The following is a 25,972-nucleotide window of genomic DNA, read 5'->3' as shown; positions in this document are numbered from 1 at the left end:
CTCGGGATGTGGATAGGAGGCCAGAACACTGACGTAAACGGCAGCCAGATGCTGATGTGCATTATTGGAGCATTTTCAGATGATCGCTACTGGCCTATGATCCTAAATTACTGAGGTAGGATGGAGTCAAAACCACCACACTAGGAAAGATGCCATCACAAGGCATTAAGTATGTTTCTAATCTAATATCTAATGACAAATAGACCTCAGGAGGCTTTCTGGAAAGAACTCTAAGATAATGGAAGAGACAAAGCCCATTTTTGTTCCAGTAAAGGCTCTATTTTCTGATTACCATACAAAATTGGTGACATGAAATGCATACAGAGGAGTAAGTGGGTTTGAATGTCTTGAGCAGCATAGCATAGTAGTTAAAAAGCATGGCTTGGAGTCACATTGTCTGGGTGATAGTTCTTATTATTTGAGTGATACCACACATTGACATATTAGATTATTGTTATTCGATTTGGCAATAAATACAGAGAATCCAATGTAACAGTGAGTTAAATAAGACAGAATTCTGTTATTGTCTTATGTAAAATAATTCTGGAGGTGTAGCCCATGGCTAACATGGCATTCCACAAGCAATAGAATCTAATCTCTATCTTTGTACACCTTCCTAGGACATAGTTTCCATTCTCAAAGCCACCTTACAAAGCACAGTGGCTGTATGAATTCCAGCCATCATATGCTCATTCCAGTTAGCAACAGAAATAGGTGGTAGAAGGAGGACAAAAGAAAACTCTTCCCAGCTGACTTGGCTCCCAACTCATCCATAAATTCACTTATCCCAGAAATTCAGCCCCCTGGCTCACAAGGCCATTTCTAGCTGCAAGGGAGGCTGGACAGTAGAGTTTGTATCTGGACACACTGTCACGGTAGTATGCTGGGGTCTCTTACTAAAAGTGACCAGAATGCTGTTTTTCTCCTGCAAAAATTGTTTTCTAACTTTAAGTTTCGATGTCCTCACTGGAGACATGGAGATGATCACTGCATAACCCTCCTAGGATGCCTGAGGTGAGTCTGCGAGGTGATACAGAGGAATCCCTTAGCACAGGAGCACAGGGCCCAGCACAAGCTCCTGCTAACAAGGCACTCACTGTTAGCCTGAGCTACATGCTACCCCTACAGGAGGAGGTTCTGGCTTTTACTCACCCCCTCTAGCTCACCACAGATTGGTCTGACCAATGCTCACACAGGTAGCGTCTCCTCTCCAGACTTTAGATTTGGTCTTCCTAACCGATAGGGCAGGGTTTCTTAACCCTGGCACTAATGACATTTTTGAGTAAAATAATCTTAGGTTGTGGGGGTTGTGCCCTGTGTGCTCTGTCTGCATTCACAGAATATGCTTCCTGGACAGACGCGGCACGGGTCTCTCAGTCATGTTTCAGGGGCATGGGTCAACATTTCATGTTCAACTACTTCAAACATACTTTTCCAAACTAGTGGAAATCCACCCAGCCACTTTTAAATGATGTGTCACATGCAGAAAGAACCTGATTAACTTAATTTTGCATGTCTAGGTTGCTATTCAAGTTGTCACTTCTAGCCCTGGCTTAAGACTTTGGTATGAGCCAATGAGCATGGAATCTCCAAACAAGACGGAAGGTGAAGATGCAGAATGGAAAAGAGAAACAGAGGAACGGATGGCAACAGCTCAGACTGTGAGGTCTCCCATTGTTCTGAAAAGTGACCAAAAGATCAGTTGCAGAAACACAAGCCCTTGCCCGCCTTCCTCCACAAAGTGGGTATCCCTATTAGCAGCCCATTATTAACCAGGAACACAGCAGATTAAAAATTGGCATATTAACTGAAAGTTTAAAAAAAAAAAGAAAAGAAAAACAGAGCAAGAAGAAAACATTAAAATTCCCCAAACCAAACTTTTAAGAAATTTTTTAAAAGAGCCAGGCTTCTGAATAATAAAATAGCTTTGGGTACTATGATTGGTTTTTAAAAATGCAGCCATAATTAAAGCAAGAAAGCTGAAAGTCTATTAAAATTTTTTCTTTGATACTGGAAAACTCAATTCATGACCTATATTTTATAAGAACATATACTTGAAAGGGATTTTATATGCCCTCTTCCCATTGAACTTAGAATACTGAATCTCTTCCATTTACTTAAGGAGGGAGGTGGTTCTGTACATAAATTACTGAGGACTTCTTTTAGAATACTGTTCATATATTAAGGTGGAGTGATTCAAAGGTATTTGTATAGATGGATGGAAGCGGCCGCCCTAGACTCTGCCCTCAGAGGGGATGGGACTCTTACTGCAACGGTGCTGCAGTAAAAGCTGGTTTATCAAGCTCTCTGCTGATTATAAATCTTTTCTAACTGACGTTTGTGGACTGTCTGGATTGATGGCCAGCATGCCTTATGAATCTTGGAGAAGCGTTCTTGAGCGTTCCCCAGACTACCACTAGGGGGAGGACCTGGCTCCGTTTGAGAAGCCATCGCCTTAACTGCGGGCTGTAGGGCTGCCTGACAAGCCAGGCTGTAACCAAGAGTAAGAAGGCTGGGAGTGTTCACTTTCTCCCTCCCACCTTCCGTCTCTCTCTCTCACCTACTACACACACACACACATATGCATGCCTACACACATGCGTATACGCGTGCACACACATACGTACACACTCACACATATGCACACAAGGCAATGCTCCCTAAACTCAGGGTAGCAGATTTCAATAGATCGTAGCATTTTCATGGGTGAAGTGGTAAAAGGGCTGTGGATGTTATGGGCAGATGGGAGGAAATGAAAGGGCATGGGGGTTAGGCTGAATTGAATCCCAGGTTTATCACTCACCAACTGTGTGACTTTGGGGAAGTAAACTACCTCCATGAGCTTGTTTCCTTGACTCTAAAAGAATTGCAAAGATTCCATTAAGAGATAGCATAGAACCTAAACCAGCATCCGGTCCTGGAGACGTTGTGCAGGTGGTCATCACGGTTTCTGTCTGAAGGGCCCGCGCTGCTCCCCTGCCCTGGTCCTGGGGAGATGCTCCCTGGCCCCGGCCTTGCCTGTGCAGCACTGATGGGGGGCTCAGGGTGTGCACTCTGCCCTCCTTCCTCCTCTGCACACTCACTCCTCTGACTCAGGGTCCGTGTCTACTTCATGCATCCTTCCCTCCCTGACCCCATCCTTACTGAACACCAGAGGATCTGGCAGTGAACACACTCTTGAGATACTTGTTCAAAGAGGAATAAATTATTAATAAAGGTAATGTTTATTTAAAAATCCAATAAAAGGGAAGTTTATTGTGATTCACGCTTTCTGCCATTTGGGGCCATTTGTTCAGTGAACGGAATTTATTGAGGGGCTACCATGTGCCTGGAACTCTGCTGAATGTTGACAGTTGAAGATGAAAAGACAATGTGATCCCCTGGGTTTAAGCTTAAGCCATAGAAAACCAAAGGTAAAATCCAGTTCATACTTGAGGAAAATTTACAAACCTATTCTTCCCTGATAGCTCAGTTGGTAAAGAATCTGTAGTTTATGGCATTACCATAATTCCAAATAGATGGTATTGGTTACAATAACCAGGTACCATAAAACGAGTCAATATTTAGTCTTCTCCCATTCATCCTGAGCTCATCACAGAACTCTTACGTGACCTCCTCTTGTCACCTCCACTGTTCCCACCCTGGCCCAGGCCACGGTCCTCTAGTGCCCGGAATGCCAACATGTCCATACTTCTGTTCTCCACTGAGTAGCACAAGTCATCTCTTAACAGGACAATCAGATTTTACCACTTTCCTGCTTAAAACCACACAAAGGCTTCCTATTAAATTCAAAATGAAATCTTACAGAGCTCTAACCCAGGGATCTGAAAACTTTTTCTATAAATGGTCAATTTACATTAAAGAATGTATATATTTAATACAGTTTAAATATTTAAACTATTTAACATTTTAAATATATATTTAGGTAGTTTATATATACATATTTAGGTAGGTGGTGCTGTTGTTCAGTTGCTAAGTCGTGTCTGACTCTTCAACTCCATGGACTGTAACATACCAGGCTTCCCTGTCTTTCACCACCTCCTGGAGTTTGCTCAAACTCATGTCCATTGAATTGGTGATGCTATCTAACCATCTCATCCTCTGTTGCCGCTTCTCCTCCTGCCCTAAATCTTTCCCACCATCAAGGTTTTTTCCAGTGACTCATCTCTTTTCATCAGGTGACCAAAGTATTGGAGATTCAGCTTCAGCATCAATCCTTCCAGTGAATATTCAGGGTTGTTTTCCTTTTGGATTGACTGGTTTGATCTCCTTAGAGTCCAAGGGACTCTCAAGAGTCTTCTCCAGCACCACAGATTGAAAGCATCAGTTCTTCTGTGGTCAGCCTTCTTTGTGGTCCAACTTTCACATCTGTACATGACTACTAGAAAAACTATAGCTTTGGCTATATGGACCTTTGTGGGCAAAGTGATGTCTCTGCTTTTCAACAGGCTGTCTAGGTTTGTCTTAGCTTTTCCTCCAAGGAGCAAGCATCTTTTAATTTCATGGCTCCAGTCACCGTCCACAGTGATTTTGAAGCCCAAGAAAATAAAATCGTCACTGCTTTCACTGTTCCCCTTCTATTTGCCCTGAAGTGATGGAACCACATGCCAAAATCTTAGTTTTTTGAATGTTGAGTTTTAAGCCAACGTTTTCACCCTCCTCTTTCACCCTCAAGAGATATATAAGTATATATTTAAACTTAAAAAATTTTTTTACAAATTTAAAAAATATATTTAGGTGGTATATATTTTTGGCTTTGTGGGACATTCAGTCTCTGTTCCATCTACCTACCCAGTTCTAAGAACATCATGCGAAAACAGCCTTTGTCAATGCTTGGATAAATGAACATGGTTGTATTTTAATAAAACTTTTTTAACTTAAAAAGAAACAGTCAGTGGAACAGATTTGGCCCATGGCCCACAGTTTGCTGGCTCCTGCTGGCCTTTCCCCCGGACCTCACCGGGGCCCTTCTTTGTGCTCACATTCTCCCACCATCACGGTCTCCTCTCTGTCCCACCATCTTCTTTCCTGCCTCAGACCTTTGCGCTTTCTGATCCCTCCACCTGGAAGGTCCTTGTTTGGTCTCTAGACACTGTGGCTCCTGCATTCACCCTGGTCTCAGCTTAGATGTCACATCTTTAGAGAGGCCTTCCTTGACCTTGTTGTCATTCTGTCACATCACCTGGTTCTATTTTATTTAAAGGACTTAAATTATCTTGTTTATTCCACTCATCATTAATTATCTTTCTCCTCCGAATGAAAAGCAAATGTCTTCAGAGTAGAGAGCTAACCGGTCATGGCCGGTACGGCATCTCCAAAACTTAGAACACTATCTGGTTCATAGATGCTGACCAATAAACATTCTTTGAATGATTTTGCTGAATGAAGTGTCATCAGGAATTGATTTGAAATAAGACTTTCCCTGAAATTCTAACTGTTTAGTGCCAGGGTGGGTCTGCCACGATGTTATATTAATGTAACACTAAGAATTCCTGGACTACTCAGAGTGGATCCTCGGGCATCAGGGATGGATTTCAGTGGTGCCGGAGTCCACCATGCTCGATGCCATAACAACTCAAAGAAGCTTTCTTTTTTATTTTGTAGCTGCTCATCTGATTTTCATTTTAACTGGAGACCCACACTAGAGTTATTCTTTCAAAATGTGGAATGATCACTAAGATTCTGAAGCTACCAATGCCTCTTTACCTTCCCTTAACTTTAACCTATTATGCTGTTTTGGTTGGCTTATTTAGTTAACTTTTATTTGATTTTTGATAGTTGATGTCACAGATCCTTCTCTCTCCCAAATGAGAATGGATGACTCCCAGACTGAGTCTAAAATATACCAAGCAAACAAGTGGGGCAGGGGCTATCAAAGGTTTGTTTTTATGAGTAACTTCCGTGAGCACAGGAGCCAATCCGTCCAGTTTCGTGGGTTACCCTCAGTGCCTAGAAGATCTGGCATGAATGAGAATAAGTGTGGGTGATGGGCAGAGGGGAGACAGCCATGCAAGGAACCAAGGCTTCATGGTTAGAGAGAAGAGTGATTTAAAAACAAGGTGGTGTCTATTTCTTGAACTGGTCTCTGGCCCCAAGGACTCATATATGAACTCAGGTGAAGCGAGGGCTACGGATAAAAATGGGAGAACTGTTTTCAAAGATCCCTGCATTAAAGATGCAACACAGAGCTTCAGTGGTTGGGTGTCCTCTTAACAGAACACAGGGCTCCAGGCATCCTCCTCTGTCTCACCACGCCCCACGGTATCTCCAAGGCACCAGTGGACGAGCAGCAACGGTGTCTCCATCAGAGAGGGGCTGGGGTATAAAGGAGGGAAAAAAGTGCCTACGACAAGGCTGTTGACTGGCTTGGTTTACAGCCCCTGTAGACACCACATGGGGACCCCAGATGTGGATAGGAGCAAGTCAGAAGACATTCAGCTTCTTGAGTAGTAGCAAGGTCCAGATAACAGTTTTGATACATCTTATTCTGGAATTTTCCCTTTGGGAACATGTCTCTGATTAGCTTATGCAACTCTTTCATAAATTTTGTTTTATGGTCAACTTCACTGGAGTGATTTATATCATAATTCAATCTGAATGGCACTATAGCCTGTTAATGGGTTGCTGGGCAACTTATCTAAGCTAAGATTCTGATGATGACTCCAGGAGAGGGGTCAGAATCAACAATTTCAGTCCTCTTCCTCAACCACACAATCTGGGGAGAAGTTTAGCCCAAGACAGTTCACAGCTTACAGATACAGCTAGTGAAATGAGCACAAGACTTAGAGATATTGGGTATAATCCAGAAACACAAATAAATGTCCAGCAGTATGCTCATCCGTGAAAAGAAAGACTGTTAAATCTTCTTACGTGAGTTTAGCTGAGATACCAATATAGTACTCTGATTAAAAGTGTCACCCCAATATACATCAAAATGTAATAAGCGTATCATTTATCCTATCAATTCCACTGGTATGAATTTACCCAGAAGAAACTGTCACACAAGTAGGAAGAGATGTGTCCTCCCTTGCAGAATTGATTGCAAATCGGGAAAAGTTAAAACAATTTAAGTCAATATGGGATTGGCTAACTAGATGATGGTAGATCTAAGCATTAGCTGTTTAAAATAATGATATAACTTGATATTTATTGACTTACAAAAATGTCCACAGGACCGTGCAGACTGAAGAACGTGAGGCACAGAAGAGCACGTAGAGCTCTGTTTCCATGGGACTGTGCTGTGTGTGCATCCCTGTGTGCCCAGGGAGAGCCCTAGAACCATGCTCCTGGATGGCAACTGTGGTTTGCTCCGAATGGTGAGACTGGAGGGCACCTGCGCTTTTTCACTTTAGTAAAGCTATGGGGAAAGTGGGATTGTTTTATTTTTAAAAGAAATTTACTTAAGAAAAAAATAGCTCTGTGCCCAATATGAAGCCCGTGGGACTGGCTGGGATTGTTGAGAATGGAAAAACCTTTGATATGAGAGTCTAAACATCAGCAGAGGAAAACAGGACAGCTGGTGAACCAAAAGGCACAGGCAATATGGCAACAAATAAACAGGTGACCAGAAAAGGGACTTTACCACCACCAAGCTGAGGGTGCATGCTGAGTGAGGTCTCAAATACCAACTCTCAAATATGAAACCCATCTGTATTTAGTCCAAGCTGTTTTAGAAAATACCAACTGCAGAGCAAAGTTGAGCTCCGGAGACAATCATTTTTAGGTCCCAAAGGTCATTTGATTGGCTGGTTCCCTCTGTCTGCCATGATAGAACTTACTGAGACTAGAAGAACAGAAACTCAGGTGGATGCCAGAGATAAAAGATAACTCCCCTCCTGCCCCCAGTCTCCTCATATCACGTCTTCAAGGGAGGCCGGCTTCCCGCCCTCCTGGGATGAGTGGTCCCTATGACTGCACTGCCTCTCCTACCAACTGCAATTCTGATTTATTTGTTGCTGTCTCCCCACCTGGCTGTCAGGAGGAAATGTGCAGCATCTTGCAAGTCCATGGCTGGATTCTCAGAATTTAGAATTTAGGGACAGAGTAGATGCTCAATAAAAATACTGGGTGAAAAAAAAAATAAAGGGAGCAAGAGAGGGCACAGTCCTTGGGCTCTCAGACGTTAGAAGATGAGGATTTAGCCACTAATCTCTGCCTCCGTTCAACAGCCTCAAGAAGGGTTAGCATGTAGGTAAGCAATGGGCATCTCTCAAGACTCAGAACATGCACCTCTAGGTCCTGTGGTCCTGTCCTCTCTCTGAAGAAAGGTCAGTGTTGCATTCATCTTTCTCAGTCACACAGTGTGGTGAGTAAGATATTTTCCCCATTACCTCCCTCCCCTGATGGCTCTCAAAACTGCCTCTCCCGTCTATGTGGTGGGTGCCCTTCTCCCAGCTGCCCCTGCTAACATCAGGGTAGCCAACAGCATGGAGGAAGAACTCAGCTGAGGCCAACAGCTAGCTTCTGGATCTTGTTGGAGGGCTGCCTCTGGGCTGCTGCAACCCAGTGTGTAGTCCCAGCTGAGCAGAAGTGTCTGGGAACCAAAGTCCCCCTGGGGATAGCATGGAGAATGGAGAGCATAGCTCCCTGGATCCAGAGCTGGAGTAACTCCAATGTCTGTGCTTTATGTCATTTCCCAGAGTCCTCCCTCCCCAGGGGATTGAGCTCAGAAGGGCCTACCCTGGTACCTGACCTACTGTGGTACCTCAAGTTGGCCGGCTTCTCCTTCCTGCAGCGCTCCCCACTCGCAATCCTGTACCTGTCCGGTAAACCACCTGCCCTCAGTCCTCACCTCAGGGTCTGTTTCTGGAGGAAGCCCTGAACACCAGTCCTCACAGATAGCCCTTCTCAGTGGTGCCAGAGGCCCAGTGGTGACAAGACACGGGGGAGCTGGTGCAGGAGGCACTGTGGGGCCCTGGTGTGTGTCCTCCAGGAACTTCCAGGGTCGCAGCCTCTACCTACCCACCCCCCTCACACCTGTGAGGTCCTGGCATTGGGTACTCACAGAACATCAGACTCACACAGAGTTCTCATTGGCTCCAAGGAACAGCCAGGGTCTGAGTTTGGGTTCCATAAATCAATGCCTTGAAGCTCCACAAAAGGGATTGTATGTAATCTACAAAGTTCAAAGACTGTTATTTTCTGTTGATCTTCCTTCATCTAGTAATGATTCCCTAAAACAATACCCTGGAGTTTATGCTGAGCAGCTAGAAATGGCCTCCTGTCTGCACGTAGAGATAAATATGGGTGACCTTCTTTGGTGATCGATTGATGCTGATGGCATCTGGGTACATCGCAACATGAAAATGATGCTTGGTTGGTTGGGAGATGGATGTTCCTTCACACAAACTGTATGTCTTTTTGCCTTACCTTCCCTAGAGGGTAGACCGCCAGAATAGTAAGAATAATTGCAGCATTAACAATACTCTGGCATTTCTTAAACATTTCCAAGCACTGAGTGAAGCACACTGCCTACGTTAATCTGTGCATAGAGCTTTCTAGGGTAGGTACTATTCTATACCTACCCTATCTGTTAATACAGACAAGGTGACTGAGGCTTCTAGAAAGTTCACTAACCTATTCACAATCTCATCTTGTTAAGGAGTTGAGCAGAGCATCAGTCCCAGCTCCAGGCCACAGTGCTATATGTAGGACCAGCTACATAAAATGGGCCTTCCCTGATAGCTCAGTTGGTAAAGAATCCACCTTCAATATGGGAGACCTGGGTTCAATTCCTGGGTCGGGAAGATCTGCTGGAGAAGGGATAGGCTACCCACTCCAGTATTCTGGCCTGGAAAATTCCATGGCCTGGAAAAGTCCATGGGGTCACCAAGAGTCGGACATGACTGAGTGACTTTCGTTTTCACTTTCACTTTCAGTGCAAAATGAAGATGCAGGATCTCTTGTTGAACAATTATTAAGAATTTTAAGATGGCGACAACAGATCATTAAACCAAGTGTGGAGCCCTTTGGAGCCTGGGGCTCTATGAGGCTGTGCAGGTCCCATCCCATGAAGCTGCAGAAGAAAGTGATGCGAGTGATATAAGGGCCCCCATGCCTAACATCGTTTAACCCTAGGAACTGAGCAACAGCTCACATTAAATGAAAAGTGACTCAGGGTGCCTGGCTCTTTGGTCAGAAGAGCTGGTTATTTTCTGTCAGGAGTTAACTCAGTTCATCTGAAAGACCTACACAAATACTTCCCTTTAGCTGGGCCTGCAAAGAGTCCATGTGTGAGAAGGTGGCCACGTACAGTATGGTGTCCAGGAAAGAGCCTGTGGCTTGAGGCCAGACGCAGACACTGATTCTAGCTCATCCACCAGCCTTAGCTGGTTCAAGTTCCCAGATCTCTCTGAGATTCAGCCTTCTCATCTGTATGATGGGAAGAGTGGTACCCACACCTCAGGGCAGAGTGGAGGAAATGATACAGTTAGAGAAAGCTCTTGGCACACAGCAGTGCCCCCCTGAATGTGATGATCATTCAGTGACTATTTGCACAGGGAAGTTTGTGGGTCAGTTGGAAGAGCACATGATTTGGAGGTCGATGCTGTGGGTTGAGTCCTGAACAGTGTACCCACCTGTCATTTATGTGAACTGGGCAAGGTCAATGAATTCCTGAGGTTTGGGATTCCTCTCTGTGAAATGAATGCAATACAGTGTCTACAGAGCACAGGATTCCATGAGCCACAAATGAGCAGGACATTGTGGAAACAGAAGAGGTGATCATTTCTCCAGCCTGTCAGAGATTGTCAGGACTCCCAGCTTAGGCTGGGAGGGGACCGGAAAACAGGCCCCACCTCTGTCCCAGGTTTCCACTGTCCTCACAGACATCAGGTACCATCTGCTTGAGCTCTCCCACAGGATGCAAAGTAATCTAAGGGTTTTTTTCCGCTGAAACTTTTACACAACATTGTCGCATTTTTGACCTCAAATTTGACTGACTCCATATTTCAATTCCTGTTTTATAATCAAACCCAGAGGGTGCAGAAAAAGAAAACCATGAATCAGGCCAAATTCTGCATAACTGGAAGAAACTATTCCATACAGATATCCAAGTCTTTATGTATTTTTATAGGATAATGCCAATCACAAATAGAAGTTTAAGGTGGTTTATGTTTTGCTGGGAATACGTTCACGCTAACCGAATTGCTTTGTGCTTTAAGAAATTCAATGGGCATAAAGGATTCCATTTTTCTCTGAAAATAACGACATGTATATAAAGCAATAAAATTTGAAATTCTTTCTGAAACTTTAAAGAAGGGCGCAGTGGGAGAAAAATTGGACATCGTCTAATCATATACACATATAATATACAAAGACATGTACATGCTCACAGCCGCCTCACAGCCGCCTCGGATGTAACCGCTGTCATTTACATTTAGAACACTTCTCGGGCCCATCTCGAATTCCAATCACTCACAAACAGGGCCCGGGTACCACACATGGAAACTGGGAATCATTTTTCTGCTCTGCTCAAACTCCAGTTACTTGAATAGCTTTCCCCATCAGTTCTTCTAACTCATTCTGCAAATCAGCTTGTTTAAGATTTCTGTAAACTTCCAACCCAAATTCCAGGATACGTCTTGTTGGAGGTCATCTCTCCATCAAAAGCAGCCTATTGAGCGATGCTGAGGGGAAGGTCTGCCCTGAGGTGATCTGACCCATCTTCACCAGCCTGCTCTCTGACTCTCCAGGCCCATTTTACAGAATGCCTTCAAATCCCAGAAGGGAGAGGGCTGCTCCTGCCCCTGGGGTTCTATCTGACCAAGTGCAGGAGGCTAGCTCCCGGAAGCTGAAGGGAGGTTTTAGGCACCTTGCATACAATTAGTCACCTGGTAGGCTAGGTGGTTGCCATGGGAATACTCACTGAGCCTCGGGTATCTACATGTTATTGATACATTCCTTCCATTCAGCAAAGGAAAAAAGAACCAGCCGAGCAGCCCCTGAGCATCCCTGTCCTACTGGCCTGAGGAGTGACTCCTTTGTTTCAAGTGTTTGGGCATAATCCAGACACAGTAGTGCTGGCGTTCTTCACTGGCTTGTTTTCACTCAATGTATGTGAAAGCTTAAAATTAAAGTCTACCCTTAAAATAGGGATTTTTCTACTGCTCTTCACTTTCTAAAGCATTATGCTCAGGAGTGACTACTGCTGCTGCTGGCCACAGAATGCTTTAATTAGTATCTACGGGCCAAAAAGGGAGCTCTCAATTCTAAAACTTTTACTGACAGAAAGGTTAAAACTGGGGAAAAGATGACAGGAGTTCCGCAGTAACCTTGATTTCCATAGAGTAGAAACATGTATTTCCAGAGAGGGAAATAAAATGTCTTGCCTTTGACCCTTTGAACAAGGACAAAAGTTTTCTCCATCCACGTCTTCTAAGAAAAGGGGGGCGGAAACGTCCTACACATTTCCCCCAAATGGTTCTTATTAAAAGGCAATCATGAAGAGAAATATTCATTGAGGAGCTGCAGTAAGGTCCTTAATTTCCCTCAAAGTCCTGCTGTACACCAAGCTCAGCCTTGGGCCCTCACAAGGGGCCCTCACAATGGTGTCCAATATCAACCATACGTCGGAGACTGAGATGTTGGTCACCCTTAAAGGTCACCTTTGCACACAAGGGAAGACATTTTCACAGCTTGCAGCACCCCAGTCATGTTCTGAGCTGTAGTTTTCTAGAGCGTGCTTCTGTCCAGGGAAACAATACATCAGTGTTGACGCACACCAACATTAAGTCAGAACGGTGGCGATGAAGCAGTCTCCAGAATCCCCAGAGATCACAGTAGGCCACCTCCCAAACCTTTATGCAAACTGTGAGCTGACTTAACATACCTGTAGGTGACCCCTCCATGACGTGGCCGATGTAGGGGCCTTCCCGGAAGATGGGTCTGTTGTCATTTTGATCAATCACGATGACTTCCAGAGGGACCGGCCCCTCGAGAGTCCTGCCGTTGACATCTATGGTCTCCACAAATAGCTATTGGAGCAAAGAGATTGGGGGAGAAAGAAGGCATTCATTCATTAGGAAAATTGAAGTTGGGTTCTCTGGAGAAAGTAGGTTATGTCAGCAATTTTATGAGCCCTTGGCAATATTCAAACTTTGGTCTCAATGGATAGTCACCAGGACTAGAATAGAAACTAAACATTACAGAATAAAAGACAAAGATCAGTTCATGCTAGTTCCCCTTGGGAAATTTACAATTAATTCATCAAATCTGCAAAGGAAGTCCACACACACACACACAAAAAAAGGAGGAAAACACCAGCAATCAACCACAGCTGAGGAAATGCGCTTACATTGTTTCTGTTTTTCCAATATCATTATGCTTAAAAGGAATGTTATGCTAATAAAAATAATTGACTAAGCAGTTATGAACAGAGTGTATTAAGAAATAACTGTAAGTGTTTATGGTGGTATTTAGGGGAAATTCAGGTCAGTAAAAATTTGTAAAGAACCTTCCTGAGGCAAGGAAGGAGCGTGTGGGGGTCCTAAGCAGGACCTCAGGGCTCCTGCCCATGAGACCTTTACAGTCTAGAGGGCATTTCACAGATTCCTGCCTTCAGATCCCAAGGATGAAGGAAACAGCATCGAAAAATCAGCTTGCCCTGTTGCTTGGAAACAAGGAATTACATCTTGGCTTTTCCGGTGAAACACGGAAACATGGGGTCCCAATGCTCTCATTTCTAGGCCTGAGTCTGCCTTGATTTAACTCAGGGGCAACAGTCACACTTCTTAGCTATCGGTATTGTTCCCCTCTTGGGAACTGGTTGAGTAGTTGTATCAGAAAAAGGTGTCTGCAGTCATAATCCTTGGGATATGGTCTCTGCAGTTGGAATCCCAGCACACTCTCTCACTAGTTATGTGACCTCGACCCATACAGTTAACCTCTTCGTTTTATCATCTGTAAAATGGGTTCATAAAATAATCATTATTAGGAATAATGGTAACCAGCATTACCCAGGGCTTACTGAGGCGCCCTATCACGTTAATTCACTTGAGGTTCACTGTGTCCCTGTGAACCATTTGTAAAGAGGGAACAGAGCCAGTTAGACAACAGCTCGGTGGAGTCTGGAGTCGGCCTTGTGAAGTCGGTCTGCAGATTTACATTTTTAACCATTACAAACAATGCTTGCAGATCACTTAATGTAATGCCTGTCACATAGATCATCTCAAGAATATTAGCTGCTACTATTATTGTTACTGTTGTTATTATCAACCCCGTTGTGAAAACTAGCCCAAATTAGGAAAAGAAAAGAGAAACACATTTGTTATACCCTACCTGAATGTGTTGTAAAAAGGTCTGACCCTTTGGAAAGTATTGACAACATGGTACGTGTGTGCATTCTCAGTCATGCCCAACTCTTCGCGACCCCAGGCTCCTCTGTCCATGGGATTTCCCAGGCAAGAACATTGGCGTGGATTGCCATTTCCTTCCCCAAGGGATCTTCCCGACCTAGGAATCGAACCCATGTCTCCTGCATTGGCAGGCGGGTTCTTTACCACTGAACCTCCTGGGAAGCCCAAATTCATCAAACCTGTGAAGGACTCACACACTTTATTCCATCCCATATTCCATACTTTATTCCATCCCTTTATTCCATACCTCTCCTGTTAGTGTTTGAGAGATGCTGCCCTTACGTACGTGGGAATATTCACTGGGGTGTTGTTTCTAACAATGAGATTACACTGGTGTCCGCTAAGTATCCAGCTGAAAGGGATGAATTAAATATTTATGTAGTAAGACACTAAAATACAGCCATTAGGTAAAATCACTATTCAGCCTTGTGGATAGGCTTGAACACCGTATGAAAAAGCACAGAGCAGCATGTCCACTATGCATGTGCTGCAGATAACGGGGGCGCAAAGAGTTAGACACGACCTAGTGACTGAACAGTAGCAACTGTACATGTGTGATGCACACACACGGACAGAATGTGAGAACAGTACACAGGCATGAAACCAGGTATGTTTGAGTAGAGGAGTTTTTTTCATTAATACTGTCTCATCTTTTCACTAGTAAATTCACGCGCACACACACACACACATACTTTGATTTCTGGGACAGATAAAATAATGCACACATATCATAGCTAAGAAGAAATTAAATAGGCAGAGCCTTTTAACATCTGCACACAAAGGAGATCTTACAGAGAGTGAACTTTTATGCTGATTTTTTTAAAGCTACTGTGAGAATACTGCTAAACAAAGAAAATAAAAATCAAGCTTTGGGAGCAATTTCTTCCAATAATGAAGATCTGGCCTTTTGTCTTCCCAAAATAGCCGAGGACTTAACTTTATTTCAACCAAAAACCTGTGTCTAAAGACACTAGATAACTTGGATTTGAATCCTAAGATCCCACAGCCTACAAGACTTGGCTAGTGTTGTAAACCACAAGTAAGAGGAATAGAATTCACATTTTTGCCAAATTGTCACACTGGGTGGGGCAGACTCTAGATCTCACCTCAGCATAATGGAAAGACAGACGGACACTAAGCAGATAAACTGATCAGGATGAATGCCAAATGTTAAGCTGAATCTTACAAAACCAAAGGTATCAACGTGAGACTATTTTATGTTACAATACTAACCAGAGTTTGACTCCTGAATTTTGTATTGAAAATAATAATGCTAGAAATCAAGGCCTCTGGAACAGGATTGAAAAAGAACAAAGTGCTCCTAGGATGCATTTAATAATTTTAGGTAATTTAACAGAAATCCATTAAGGACAGTCCTCAGCCCTGTCCTCAGCCCTGTGCTCACCCATCCTCAGCCCTGTTCTCTCCCATCCTCAGCCTTGTCCTGCCCCATCCTCAGCCCTGTCCTCCCCATCCTCAGCCCTGTCCTCCCCATCCTCAGCCCTGTGCTCCCCCATCCTCAGCCCTGTCTCCACATCCTCAGCGCCGTGCTCTCGCATCCTCAGCCCTGTTCTCTCCCAACCTCAGCCCTTGTCCTCCCCCATCCTCAGTCCTGTCTCCACATCCTCAGCCCTGTGCTCCCCCATCCTCAGCCCTGGGCTCCCCATCCTCAGCCCTGTCCTTCCTTATCCTCAGTCCTGTCCTCCCCCGTCCTCAGCCCTGTGCTCCCCCATCCTCAGCCCTGTCCTCCCTTATCCTCAGCCCTGTCCTCCCCATCCTCAGCCCTGTCCTCCCTTATCCTCAGCCCTGTCCTCCCTTATCCTCAGCCCTGTGCTCCCCCATCCTCAGCCCTGTCCTCCCCCATCCTCAGCACTGTCCTCCTTTATCCTCAGCCCTGTGCTCTCTCATCCTCAGCCCTGTCCTCCCTTATCCTCAGCCCTGTCATCCCCCATCCTCAGCCCTGTCCTCCCTTATCCTCAGCCCTGTCCTCCCCATCCTCAGCCCTGTCCTCCCCATCCTCAGCCCTGTCCTCCCTTATCCTCAGCCCTGTCCTCCCTTATCCTCAGCCCTGTCCTCCCCATCCTCAGCCCTGTCCTCCCTTATCCTCAGCCCTGTCCTCCCTTATCCTCAGCCCTGTCCTCCCTTATCCTCAGCCCTGTCCTCCCTTATCCTCAGCCCTGTCCTCCCTTATCCTCAGCCCTGTCCTCCCCATCCTCAGCCCTGTCCTCCCTTATCCTCAGCCCTGTCCTCCCCATCCTCAGCCCTGTCCTCCCTTATCCTCAGCCCTGTCCTCCCTTATCCTCAGCCCTGTCCTCCCTTATCCTCAGCCCTGTCCTCCCTTATCCTCAGCCCTGTCCTCCCTTATCCTCAGCCCTGTCCTCCCTTATCCTCAGCCCTGTCCTCCCCATCCTCAGCCCTGTCCTCCCTTATCCTCAGCCCTGTCCTCCCTTATCCTCAGCCCTGTCCTCCCTTATCCTCAGCCCTGCGCTCCCCCATCCTCAGCCCTGTGCTCCCCCATCCTCAGCCCTGTCCTCCTCATCCTCAGCCCTGTCCTCCCTTATCCTCAGCACTGTCCTCCATTATCCTCAGCCCTGTCCTCCCCATCCTCAGCCCTGTCCTCCCTTATCCTCAGCCCTGTCCTCCTTTATCCTCAGCCCTGTCCTCCCCCATCCTCAGCCCTGTCCTCCCCATCCTCAGCCCTGTCCTCCCTTATCCTCAGCCCTGTCCTCCCCCATCCTCAGCCCTGTCCTCCCCATCCTCAGCCCTGTCCTCCCTTATCCTCAGCACTGTGCTCCCCCATCCTCAGCCCTGTCCTCCCCTGTCCTCAGCCCTGTCCTCCCCCATCCTCAGCCCTGTGCTCCCCCATCCTCAGCCTTGTCCTCCCTCATCCTCAGCCCTGTTCTCCCTTATCCTCAGCCCTGTGCTCCCCCATCCTCAGCCCTTTTCTCCCTTATCCTCAGCCCTGTCCTCCTGCCATCAACAAGTCCTGTCTATACTGCTTGTTCTACATCCTGGATCTCTCTCAAATCCACCTTCTTCTCTCCAAATTAATCATCACCTCCAAAGAGTAGCTTCTGTGACTTCTTTCCTGGGCCTCTGCAATAGGCACCTGATGGTTGGCCTGCACCTAAGAGGTTACTTTGATGTGTCGACTCGACTGCCATAGAGTGCTCAGATTAAACATAATTTCTGGGTGTGTCTGGATGAGATTACCACTGGATTCTGTGGACTCAGGGAAGTAGACACTCTCCTTAGCACACGTGGGCACCATTGAATCCCCTGAGAGCCTGCATTGAAAGACATAGGGGAGGGTGGGATTCGCCCTTCATCCTCCTGCCTGACTGCAGACTGGGGACCTCCATCCTCTGCTGCCATCAGGGGTCACGCTTCTCAGGCTTCTGGACTTGGACTGGAATCTACACCTTTGGCCTCCTTGGTGCTCAGGCCTTTGGACTTGGACTGGATCACACCACCAGCTTCCTGAGGCTCCAGTTGGCAGACAGCAGATTGTGAGCTTTCTCAGCCTCCATAACAGTGTGAGTCAGTTCCTTATAGCAGACTCCTACTGCTTCTGTGTCTCTGGAGAAGGCTGACCAATATAGGCATCCATTATGTCTTTTCAAAATTTTAATTTATTAATGTCACCCCAGAATGGATACCTTTCAATCACTTCTCATCCCTCATAAAATAAAAGCACATTCCTTTATTGTGAAGAGTCTTTTATAATCTGGCCCAGCCTAATTCTCCAAAGTCATTTCACATCACAAGAGATCCCCTTCATTCCTCATTATCCAGGTATACCAGTCTTTTCTCAGTTCTTCCAACTTATTCTGTTCCTTCCCAACACAAGAATCTTCTCGTGCAGCCCTCCTAGTAAGCATGGGCATCCCATCGGCCATCCTGGTCAGCCCGCATCTGTCCTTCAGATCTCAGCCCCAAATGTCATTGGCAGAGAAGATCCTTCTTACCGATTCAGTCTCCCTTGAGTGTCCCTGGTTCATGCTCCCACGGCACTGGTACCCTGCCTTTATAATACATTCCATAACATGTAATTGCTTATTTATTTATGTGAGAATTTGACTAGTGTCTGCCTCTCCAGTCCCATCAAGGCAGAGGTAAGGTAGGTGTTCATGCCCTATAGCAAATACCCAAGGCTGAGGTTCAGTGCTTAGCACAGGGCAGTTACTCGATTCAACCCTGATGGCAAAAAGTCCTCTCCAGAAGAGGCAACCGCTCTTTAAGAGACTGGAGCCCAGTGTTTTGGCCCCAGCTTTGGCCATCTATCCTGTCTTTCCATCCCTGGCACAGGAGGTGACAGCTGGTCCCAGGTTTCATGGACCAAAGACCAGTTGACTGTGCAGTCTTAATTCATGAACAAGAACCACGGTACACCTGGGTAAACAACACCCAGGTACATCACATTTTGATTACTTTCCTTCTGAAAGAAGGGAACTAACATTTCCTTGGTGTCCAATATATGTCTGGGCTTTCTACGCATTGTCTCACTTGGATCAAGACATCCTGGAGAAATACTCATTGCAGCAAAACTCAGAGAAATCTAAGTTCCTAATCTGAAAGCTGGTCTGTGATCCAGTTGACTCTATACTTAGATCTGACTTGAAAATTTGTGCTTTCCCCTACTACACCCTTGTCTGCTAAAAGCTCTTTCATGGACTTCCCTTACACTTCTGTTTTATTCTCTTTACTGTGTTATTCACTTAATAGTTTTGCTGAATGTTGATTGTTATGTTTCACTGATGACTTATCCAAAGAAAAATTATCCATGAATTTAGGGGTGCAGTGAGGTTATTTTAAATTTTTCCTAACACACATGAAAATACACATTAAAACACAGTACGAACCTTTGCATATAATGTGACACCCTGCCACAAGTGACAGGTTGTGGCCATAGCATTGGCCTAGATACAACATGCTCCCTTCCGGAATGTCACAGACTTTCTGAAAAGAAAAGAAAAGGCTTGTATCTCTCATAAATGTAGCTCTCAAATGACCAAGGTGAATGAAATGGGGAGGTGAATGAAATGCAAGTCACTCTAACTCTGTTTAAGGCAAAATTACTTTATCCAAGATTGGAGATATGAAGGTACCGCATGGAAGTGAACTAATCGTTTCCACTTTAGGGTCCATGACAGGCGAACACCAGGTCAGTGAGTCTCGTGTGTAGGGGCAGAGAGGGCTTGACCTCTAAAATGGGGAGGAGGTGAACAAAACCCACAGGAGCCAAAACGGAAGCTGTGCTGCTAGAATAGCTCTAGTGGAATTGAATAGGGTCCCCTTGGCCACTGTTCCTGTGAACCCCACTTCCTAGGTTCTCTATTCTCCTTCTATATTGTGTGGGTGTCTCCACCAGAGGTGGGAACTATCAAGTCACAACCTGCAAACTGATGACTCTGTAAGCCAATTAACGTGCTGTAATAACGGAGGTGGGCTATGCACACATAGAAAAGAATTCCTTAGAACAACAACACAACATGAACATAATGAGCCAAATTACAAAGCGCATACAAGCACTGGCCTTTGGTGTCACAACAAACTATTAACATCTCGTCTTTCATTTGGCATATCCTCTCAGCTCTGTTTATGAAAGACACAATTTATCAAGGGGAAGTTTGATGCTGTGATCTAATCCAAAGGGATGAACTGATGAAAAACAAATGCTACAAGTGTTTTTGGGTGAATGCCAAAATGAAGACGCCCGCTCTTAAAACATAGTAATTTTTCTATGAAATGACCCCAGTAACAGATGTCAAACTTGGATCAATAGGATAAGAAATAAAGTGTCTGACACACAGTCTATGGACTCATGAGTCATTTGGAAGGAAAATGATTTAGAAAACACTTCAGTGACCTTTCTGAACTCTGATAATTCTGCTTTGTGCTAAATATTCAAATGAAGTAAGACATACACGATGCAGTAAATTACTTATTTGAGATGATATTATTCAACTTCTGGTTATCAGTGGAATGTGTGTGTGTGTGTTCACATGCTTTTTAACCAGATGTTTTTATATCACAGGAAATGAGAATTTAGGAGCTAGGACTCTACCATAATGTGACTCAGTTTCTCTTTTGGACACAAACATGACGTCTCCCACCCTAATGAGTATGTTCCCTCCAAGTTACCTCTTTGGGACATTAAAACATTTACTGACATGGATGTTGTTATGAAATACTTGTTTAGGAGCTTCTACTTGGACCAGTTTATAAGTCAAAAAGATGGGCCTTGTTCCTGTCATTCCAGACACCATCTTATATAATGAGAATAGTTATAATGCTAGAAATGTAAAATGCTAACTAGAAGCTTGCTGCATGCAGTCAGGGATATACAGATATTAGACATAACAATATGTCTAATTTGTTAGGCCTAACAAATATTAGACATATTCAGTTGTACGTGGGGCTGCAAGTGTAGACATAAAAACTTACACAAAACCTTGAAACACATGTGAAAAATATAATGTTTGGACTTGCCTCCACAGAGGACAGGGATAAAGAAAAGATGGGACTCAATGACTATGAAGGTGCTGTGAAATAAGTACCAGGTTCCATGACAGAGTCTAAACTTGACACAATACTCCTGGACGGCAGTTGAACCTATGTCTTGAGAACCTCGGGGATGTCCACAACTTTAACAAAAGTTCCATAACAATTTCATGTAGATAAAGAAGCCTACAGAGATTTTGTATAAGTAGGTTACTATGAGTTTATTTTTACCAGATGATCTCCAAAATTAAGTGCCTTGAGTAAAGAAAGAATTGATAGGTATTTTTTTGAGTTTTTATTTGCAATTCTTACACCCTCACTACCTATCAACATCTCACAAAGACTGAAAGTCTTTTCCACCATAGACATTCTCACTGATCACTGAAATTACACTAGACTTTGAATCAGAAAGCCGGCCTTCAGGTTTTAGCTCTGCTACCTATAAAGGGGCCGCTGCTGCTGCTGCTCCTGCTAAGTTGCTCCAGTTGTGTCTGACTCTGTGCGACCCCATAGAGAGCAGCCCACTAGGCTCCTCCGTCCCTGGGATTTGCCAGACAAGAGTACTGGAGTGGGGTGCCATTGCCTTCTCCAATAAAGGGGCTATAGTTGGCAGAATAATGACCCTCCTAAAGAATATTATGTCCTAATTCTGGAACCTGTGGATATGAAAGGTTACTTGGCAAAGGGGAATTAAGGTTGCAAATGCAATTAAGGTTGCTGATGAGCTCACCTTAAAACAGAGATATCAGTATGAATTGTCCAGGTGGATTCAATGTGATTATGAGGGTCCTTAAGAGAGGAGGAGAAAAAGGTCTGGGTGATTTGACATGAAAAGGTACTTGACCAGCCACTGCTGGCTTTGAAGATGGAAGAAGAGGCCACAAGCCAAGGAGAATGAGCAGCAACCAGAAACTGGAGATGCCAAGGCCCCTGCTCTACAGCCTCCCGGAGTGGATGCAGAGCTGCTGGCATGAGTTTCAACCCTGTGAGTTCCATGCTGGACTCTAAACCTACAGATGTATATGATAACAGATTTATGTCATTCTGAGACACTACATTTATGGTAACTTATTACAGCAGCAATAGAAAATTAATATTGTGGTCATATTATTAATTATTCAAACTGGAACAACTTTAAGAACCAAGGCAGGTATTATCAACAATTAAGCCACAATGAAAAGTGCAAACCAAGACTGTCCCAGGCTTAACTGAGTGACACTGTGAGCCTATCTTATTAAGAAACCTCAGTTCTCTGTATCTAAGTTGGCACATGTAACAAATGATGTTTAGAATGTCATCTTTCTTTTTGTTAAAGGAACAGAAAGATAAGCAATTGTGTGTAGCACATTAATAGGAAATTCTGAACAAAGCTTTGTTACATCAGATAAGGTTTGCTGACTTGGGCATTCGTTTACTCCAACAGACCTCTCTTTAGACTTTTGCAAATGTGGATGCAGTACCCTCGATTCAATTCTTCTGTACCAGCCATTACCCTGAAAAATGGTTTTCCTGTTGCAGTAATTTAGATTTCTCTTTGACACCAATCATTTGCATATTCAAGTTATTTTTCTCAGCTTTATTCATTTAGTGAAGTTGAATCTCATTATGGCCCAGCTCCTGGAGAGTTCCCAGGGAAAAGATATTTTTAGTCTTTTGTAACATTCTTCCACCTTCATCTGCACTGCTCTGTGTGTAGTCCTCCCTCAATAGACTGGAGGCAGTGTTTACAGCTCCCTCAAAAAAAAATGATCAAAGGGGCGATGAAAGTGTCCCACTTGTTAGATTATTAATTAAAGGTCTTGATATTATTATCAAATGTTCTTTGAAAACCTTGCTTAGCTTAGAGACATAATATTTCCTTTGTTGATATGAAATTTTACTTTTAAAGTATGTTTTCCACCAACACAAACACTTTTTTTTTTTTTGCTTATGTATGTATGCTCATAACCACGCTGGACTTTGAGGGCATTTTTCTATTTAACTTTTGAAGTAACTTTAATTATGTGAAAGAAATCCATGCAGATATTCAAAATAATTTTACTTAAGCAGCTTGGGTAAAGTCCCAGTGAATATCCCCTACCCCAAGAGGGGGGCAGAGGCTGAAAATTTTAATTGGTTTAAGTAGAATTCATATAAATAATGGATGCTGGAATTATGCCAGATCCATTAAGGATATATACAGGGGTTAAGGGGATTTTTGTGCAAAGATGAGAAATATAATACGTTTGAAAACAAAGCCGTAGGAGAATATTACAGGGGATTTTATTTTCACTTGCCTTTCTCCCTTCCTAAAGTGAAATTCAGAGGAACAGAATGCAATGAAATACTTTTCTTTCTTTCTTTTTTTAAGTTTATAGATCTAAAGTCACTTAGTTAAATAAGTATTAAAATGTATTTTGTAAAACACTATGTTCTTCAAAATTAAGATTGATACATAAAATTTAAATTATTGCCTAATAAATCCAGATAGATTAAAGAATTAGAAGAAAAAAGTCTTTTTAAAATATTTGAATATTTATGTAATAGAGTAGGTAAGGTCTTTCTAAATCAGCATTAAAGGCATAAGTTATTATGTGAATTACTGACAGATTAAACTACTTAAATGTGAAGTTTTTTATATGACTAAAATACAATAAACAAACAAAACTCAGAAAATGTTTGCATCATATAAAAGAGGCCTACTATCCTGAATATACAAAGAGATGGTTAAAAATCAATAGACAAAAACAACAGTTAGCAAAGCAAGGAAACAAAAAGACAATAAACATTAAAACTTTAAAATGAGATGACTTTTTGCTTATGTAATTACCAAAATAATTGGAAAACCCGAATAGTCAATCTTTGACAAACTTGTCAGGAAAAAACATTCTCACATATTACTGATGATATTAAAACATCTTTCTGAAATGCCATTTGTCAATATGCATTAAAAGCCTTGAGAACATGTGATTTTTACTTGCTCTGTACGTGCATCAGGAAATTAGGGCTGTTTGATAACACATATACTCATTTCAGTATTGCTTAAAGTTAGGAAAAATTACAAACAACACAAAGTTCTACCTTGACATTGATGAAGTAGACTATGGTATCTGCACAAAGCAGAACACTACATTGCAGAAACACTTTGGTGTTTAGTCACCAAGTCGAGTCTAGCTCTTGGAGACCCCCACGGACTGTAGCCTGCCTGCTCCTGTCCAAGAGATTTCCCAGGCAAGAATACTGGACTGGGTTGCCATTTCCTACTCCAAGAACACTTTAGGGAATGGAAAAATATATTAATGGTATATGGTATTCATAGTATGAATTAAATAATCCGATTGCTAAGTAGTACTACTGAATTTTTTTTTGAAAAATAGACATTACACTATTAAGATTTTATTAAAATATTAACAGTGGTTTTATTGCAGGTAACTTTTTTTCACTTTGCTTCCCTACACTTTTCTGGATTTCCTATAATGGGCATGTGTTAGTTTCACAGTTAAAAAAGAATCTATAAAATTTATCTTGAAATTGACTACAGACTGGTTGTAATTTATTACAAACAGGGATCTATGGGAACCTGTTAAGCTTTGGGATATCTAGCATCCCTCAGTATTGATGATTGAGAAACACGGCAACATTCGGTAATAAGAGATGATCAGTACTATAGTAGAATATAGAGACTGGTTGGCTTTACACAGTGTCATGGGTCTCTGATTTTTGGATGAAAAACTGCCTCATGCATTTGACAGAACTTTATAATATGGAACTTGGTCTCATCAACTTTATTTTTTGAACCACCACTGTAACGGTCTGTAACAAAGTATCAAAGTCTGCTTTGCCTCCGAAGCTCACTCTTAATTTCACCAATAAATTCTGAGAACCAGAAAAGAGCTGAGGCTCAGAGGGTGGACTGTGGGTTGAGGGAAACTTGGCTTCAAGCCCCAATTTTACCCCTTCTCAGCTGTGTGAGTTTAAATCTATTCAATTACCTTCCTAGAATCTCAACTTCTTCATCTTTAAAATGCATGATACCTGTCTCGTGGGGTTGTCATGTATAAAATACATGACGTTGATAAAACATTTAGCAAAGCACTTGGCATATAGCAAGTGCTAACTAAACAGTAGCTGCCAGTAGCCCTAAAGTTTTTCTGTAAATCAAGAAAGATATCCTTATAACATTATGGTCCTGATGAGGGTTCACAAACTCAGGCATCTCAGAAGCTGCCTGAGAAGCTGTTGTTCAGTTGCTCAGTCGTGTCCGACTCTTTGTGACCCCATGGACTGCAGCACTCCAGGCTTCCCTGTCCTCACCACCTCCCAGAGCTTGCTCAAACTCATGTCCACTGAGCCAGTGATGCCATCCAACCATTTCATCCTCTGTCGCCCCCTTCTCCTCCTGCCTTCAATCTTTGCCAGCATCAGGATCTTTTCCAATGAATTGGCTCTTTGCATCAGGTGGCCAAAGTATTGGAGCTTCAGCTTCAGCATCAGTCCCTCCAATGAGTACTCAGGATTGATTTCCTTTAGGATGGACTGGTTGGATCTCCTTGCAGTCCAAGAGACTCTCAAGGGTCTTCTCCGACACCACAGTTCAAAAGCATCAATTCTTTGGCACTTAGCCTTCTTTATGGTCCAACTCTCACATCCATACATGACTACTAGAAAAACCATAGATTTGACCATATGGACCTCTGTCAGCAAGTAGCTGAAGCTATCCGGAACTTTTTCAGCTTGTAGCTTACTGCCTGTAAGTAGCTGAAGCTCGTTTAGAATCAAGAAGATACATATATCAACATCTTGATGCCAAGACCCCTGTTCAGATCTCTGTGTGAGGACTGGATTTGGCGAAAGGCAGGGGCCCCAGCCAGATCTCTCCTCCCCCACGCATTTCCACCCTGTACTCAGAACCAATGTGATCTGAGGGAGGTGGTCAGTGCCCAGTTCCAGGCCCACATGCTGGAGTGTGAGATGACCTCATTGTTGTTCTGGGTCTCCTCAAACATCCAGGTCCCCATTGCTGCTATGCTGGTCCTACCGCCTGGGCTCTGGACTGCTGTGCCCCTGGGTCTACTTAGCCCTTGGGGATAGCCTCAGTTCCTGCTCCACTTGCTCTTTGGGAACAAGGCCTAGGG

General features: G+C 43.8%; 1 protein-coding gene across 2 annotated transcripts in view; it reads right to left on the bottom strand.

Moving 5' to 3' along the window:
• CDH13 (cadherin 13) overlaps window positions 1–25,972 on the bottom strand; it is a 1,010,942-nt gene that overhangs the window by 340,487 nt on the left and 644,483 nt on the right. For both annotated transcript variants that reach the window (XM_086350076.1, XM_086350077.1), the window contains exon 6: window positions 12,830–12,974. In XM_086350076.1, the coding sequence (XP_086206202.1) occupies window positions 12,830–12,974 (145 nt within the window). The remainder of the gene's footprint in view (window positions 1–12,829; window positions 12,975–25,972) is intronic.

This window comes from Bos grunniens, chromosome 18 (assembly GCF_055505025.1).
Source record: "Bos grunniens cultivar Pamir isolate PY7600 chromosome 18, Bosgru_T2T1.0, whole genome shotgun sequence".
NCBI classification, from domain to species: Eukaryota; Metazoa; Chordata; class Mammalia; order Artiodactyla; family Bovidae; genus Bos; species Bos grunniens.
This window is presented reverse-complemented; position numbering and strand designations above follow the sequence as displayed.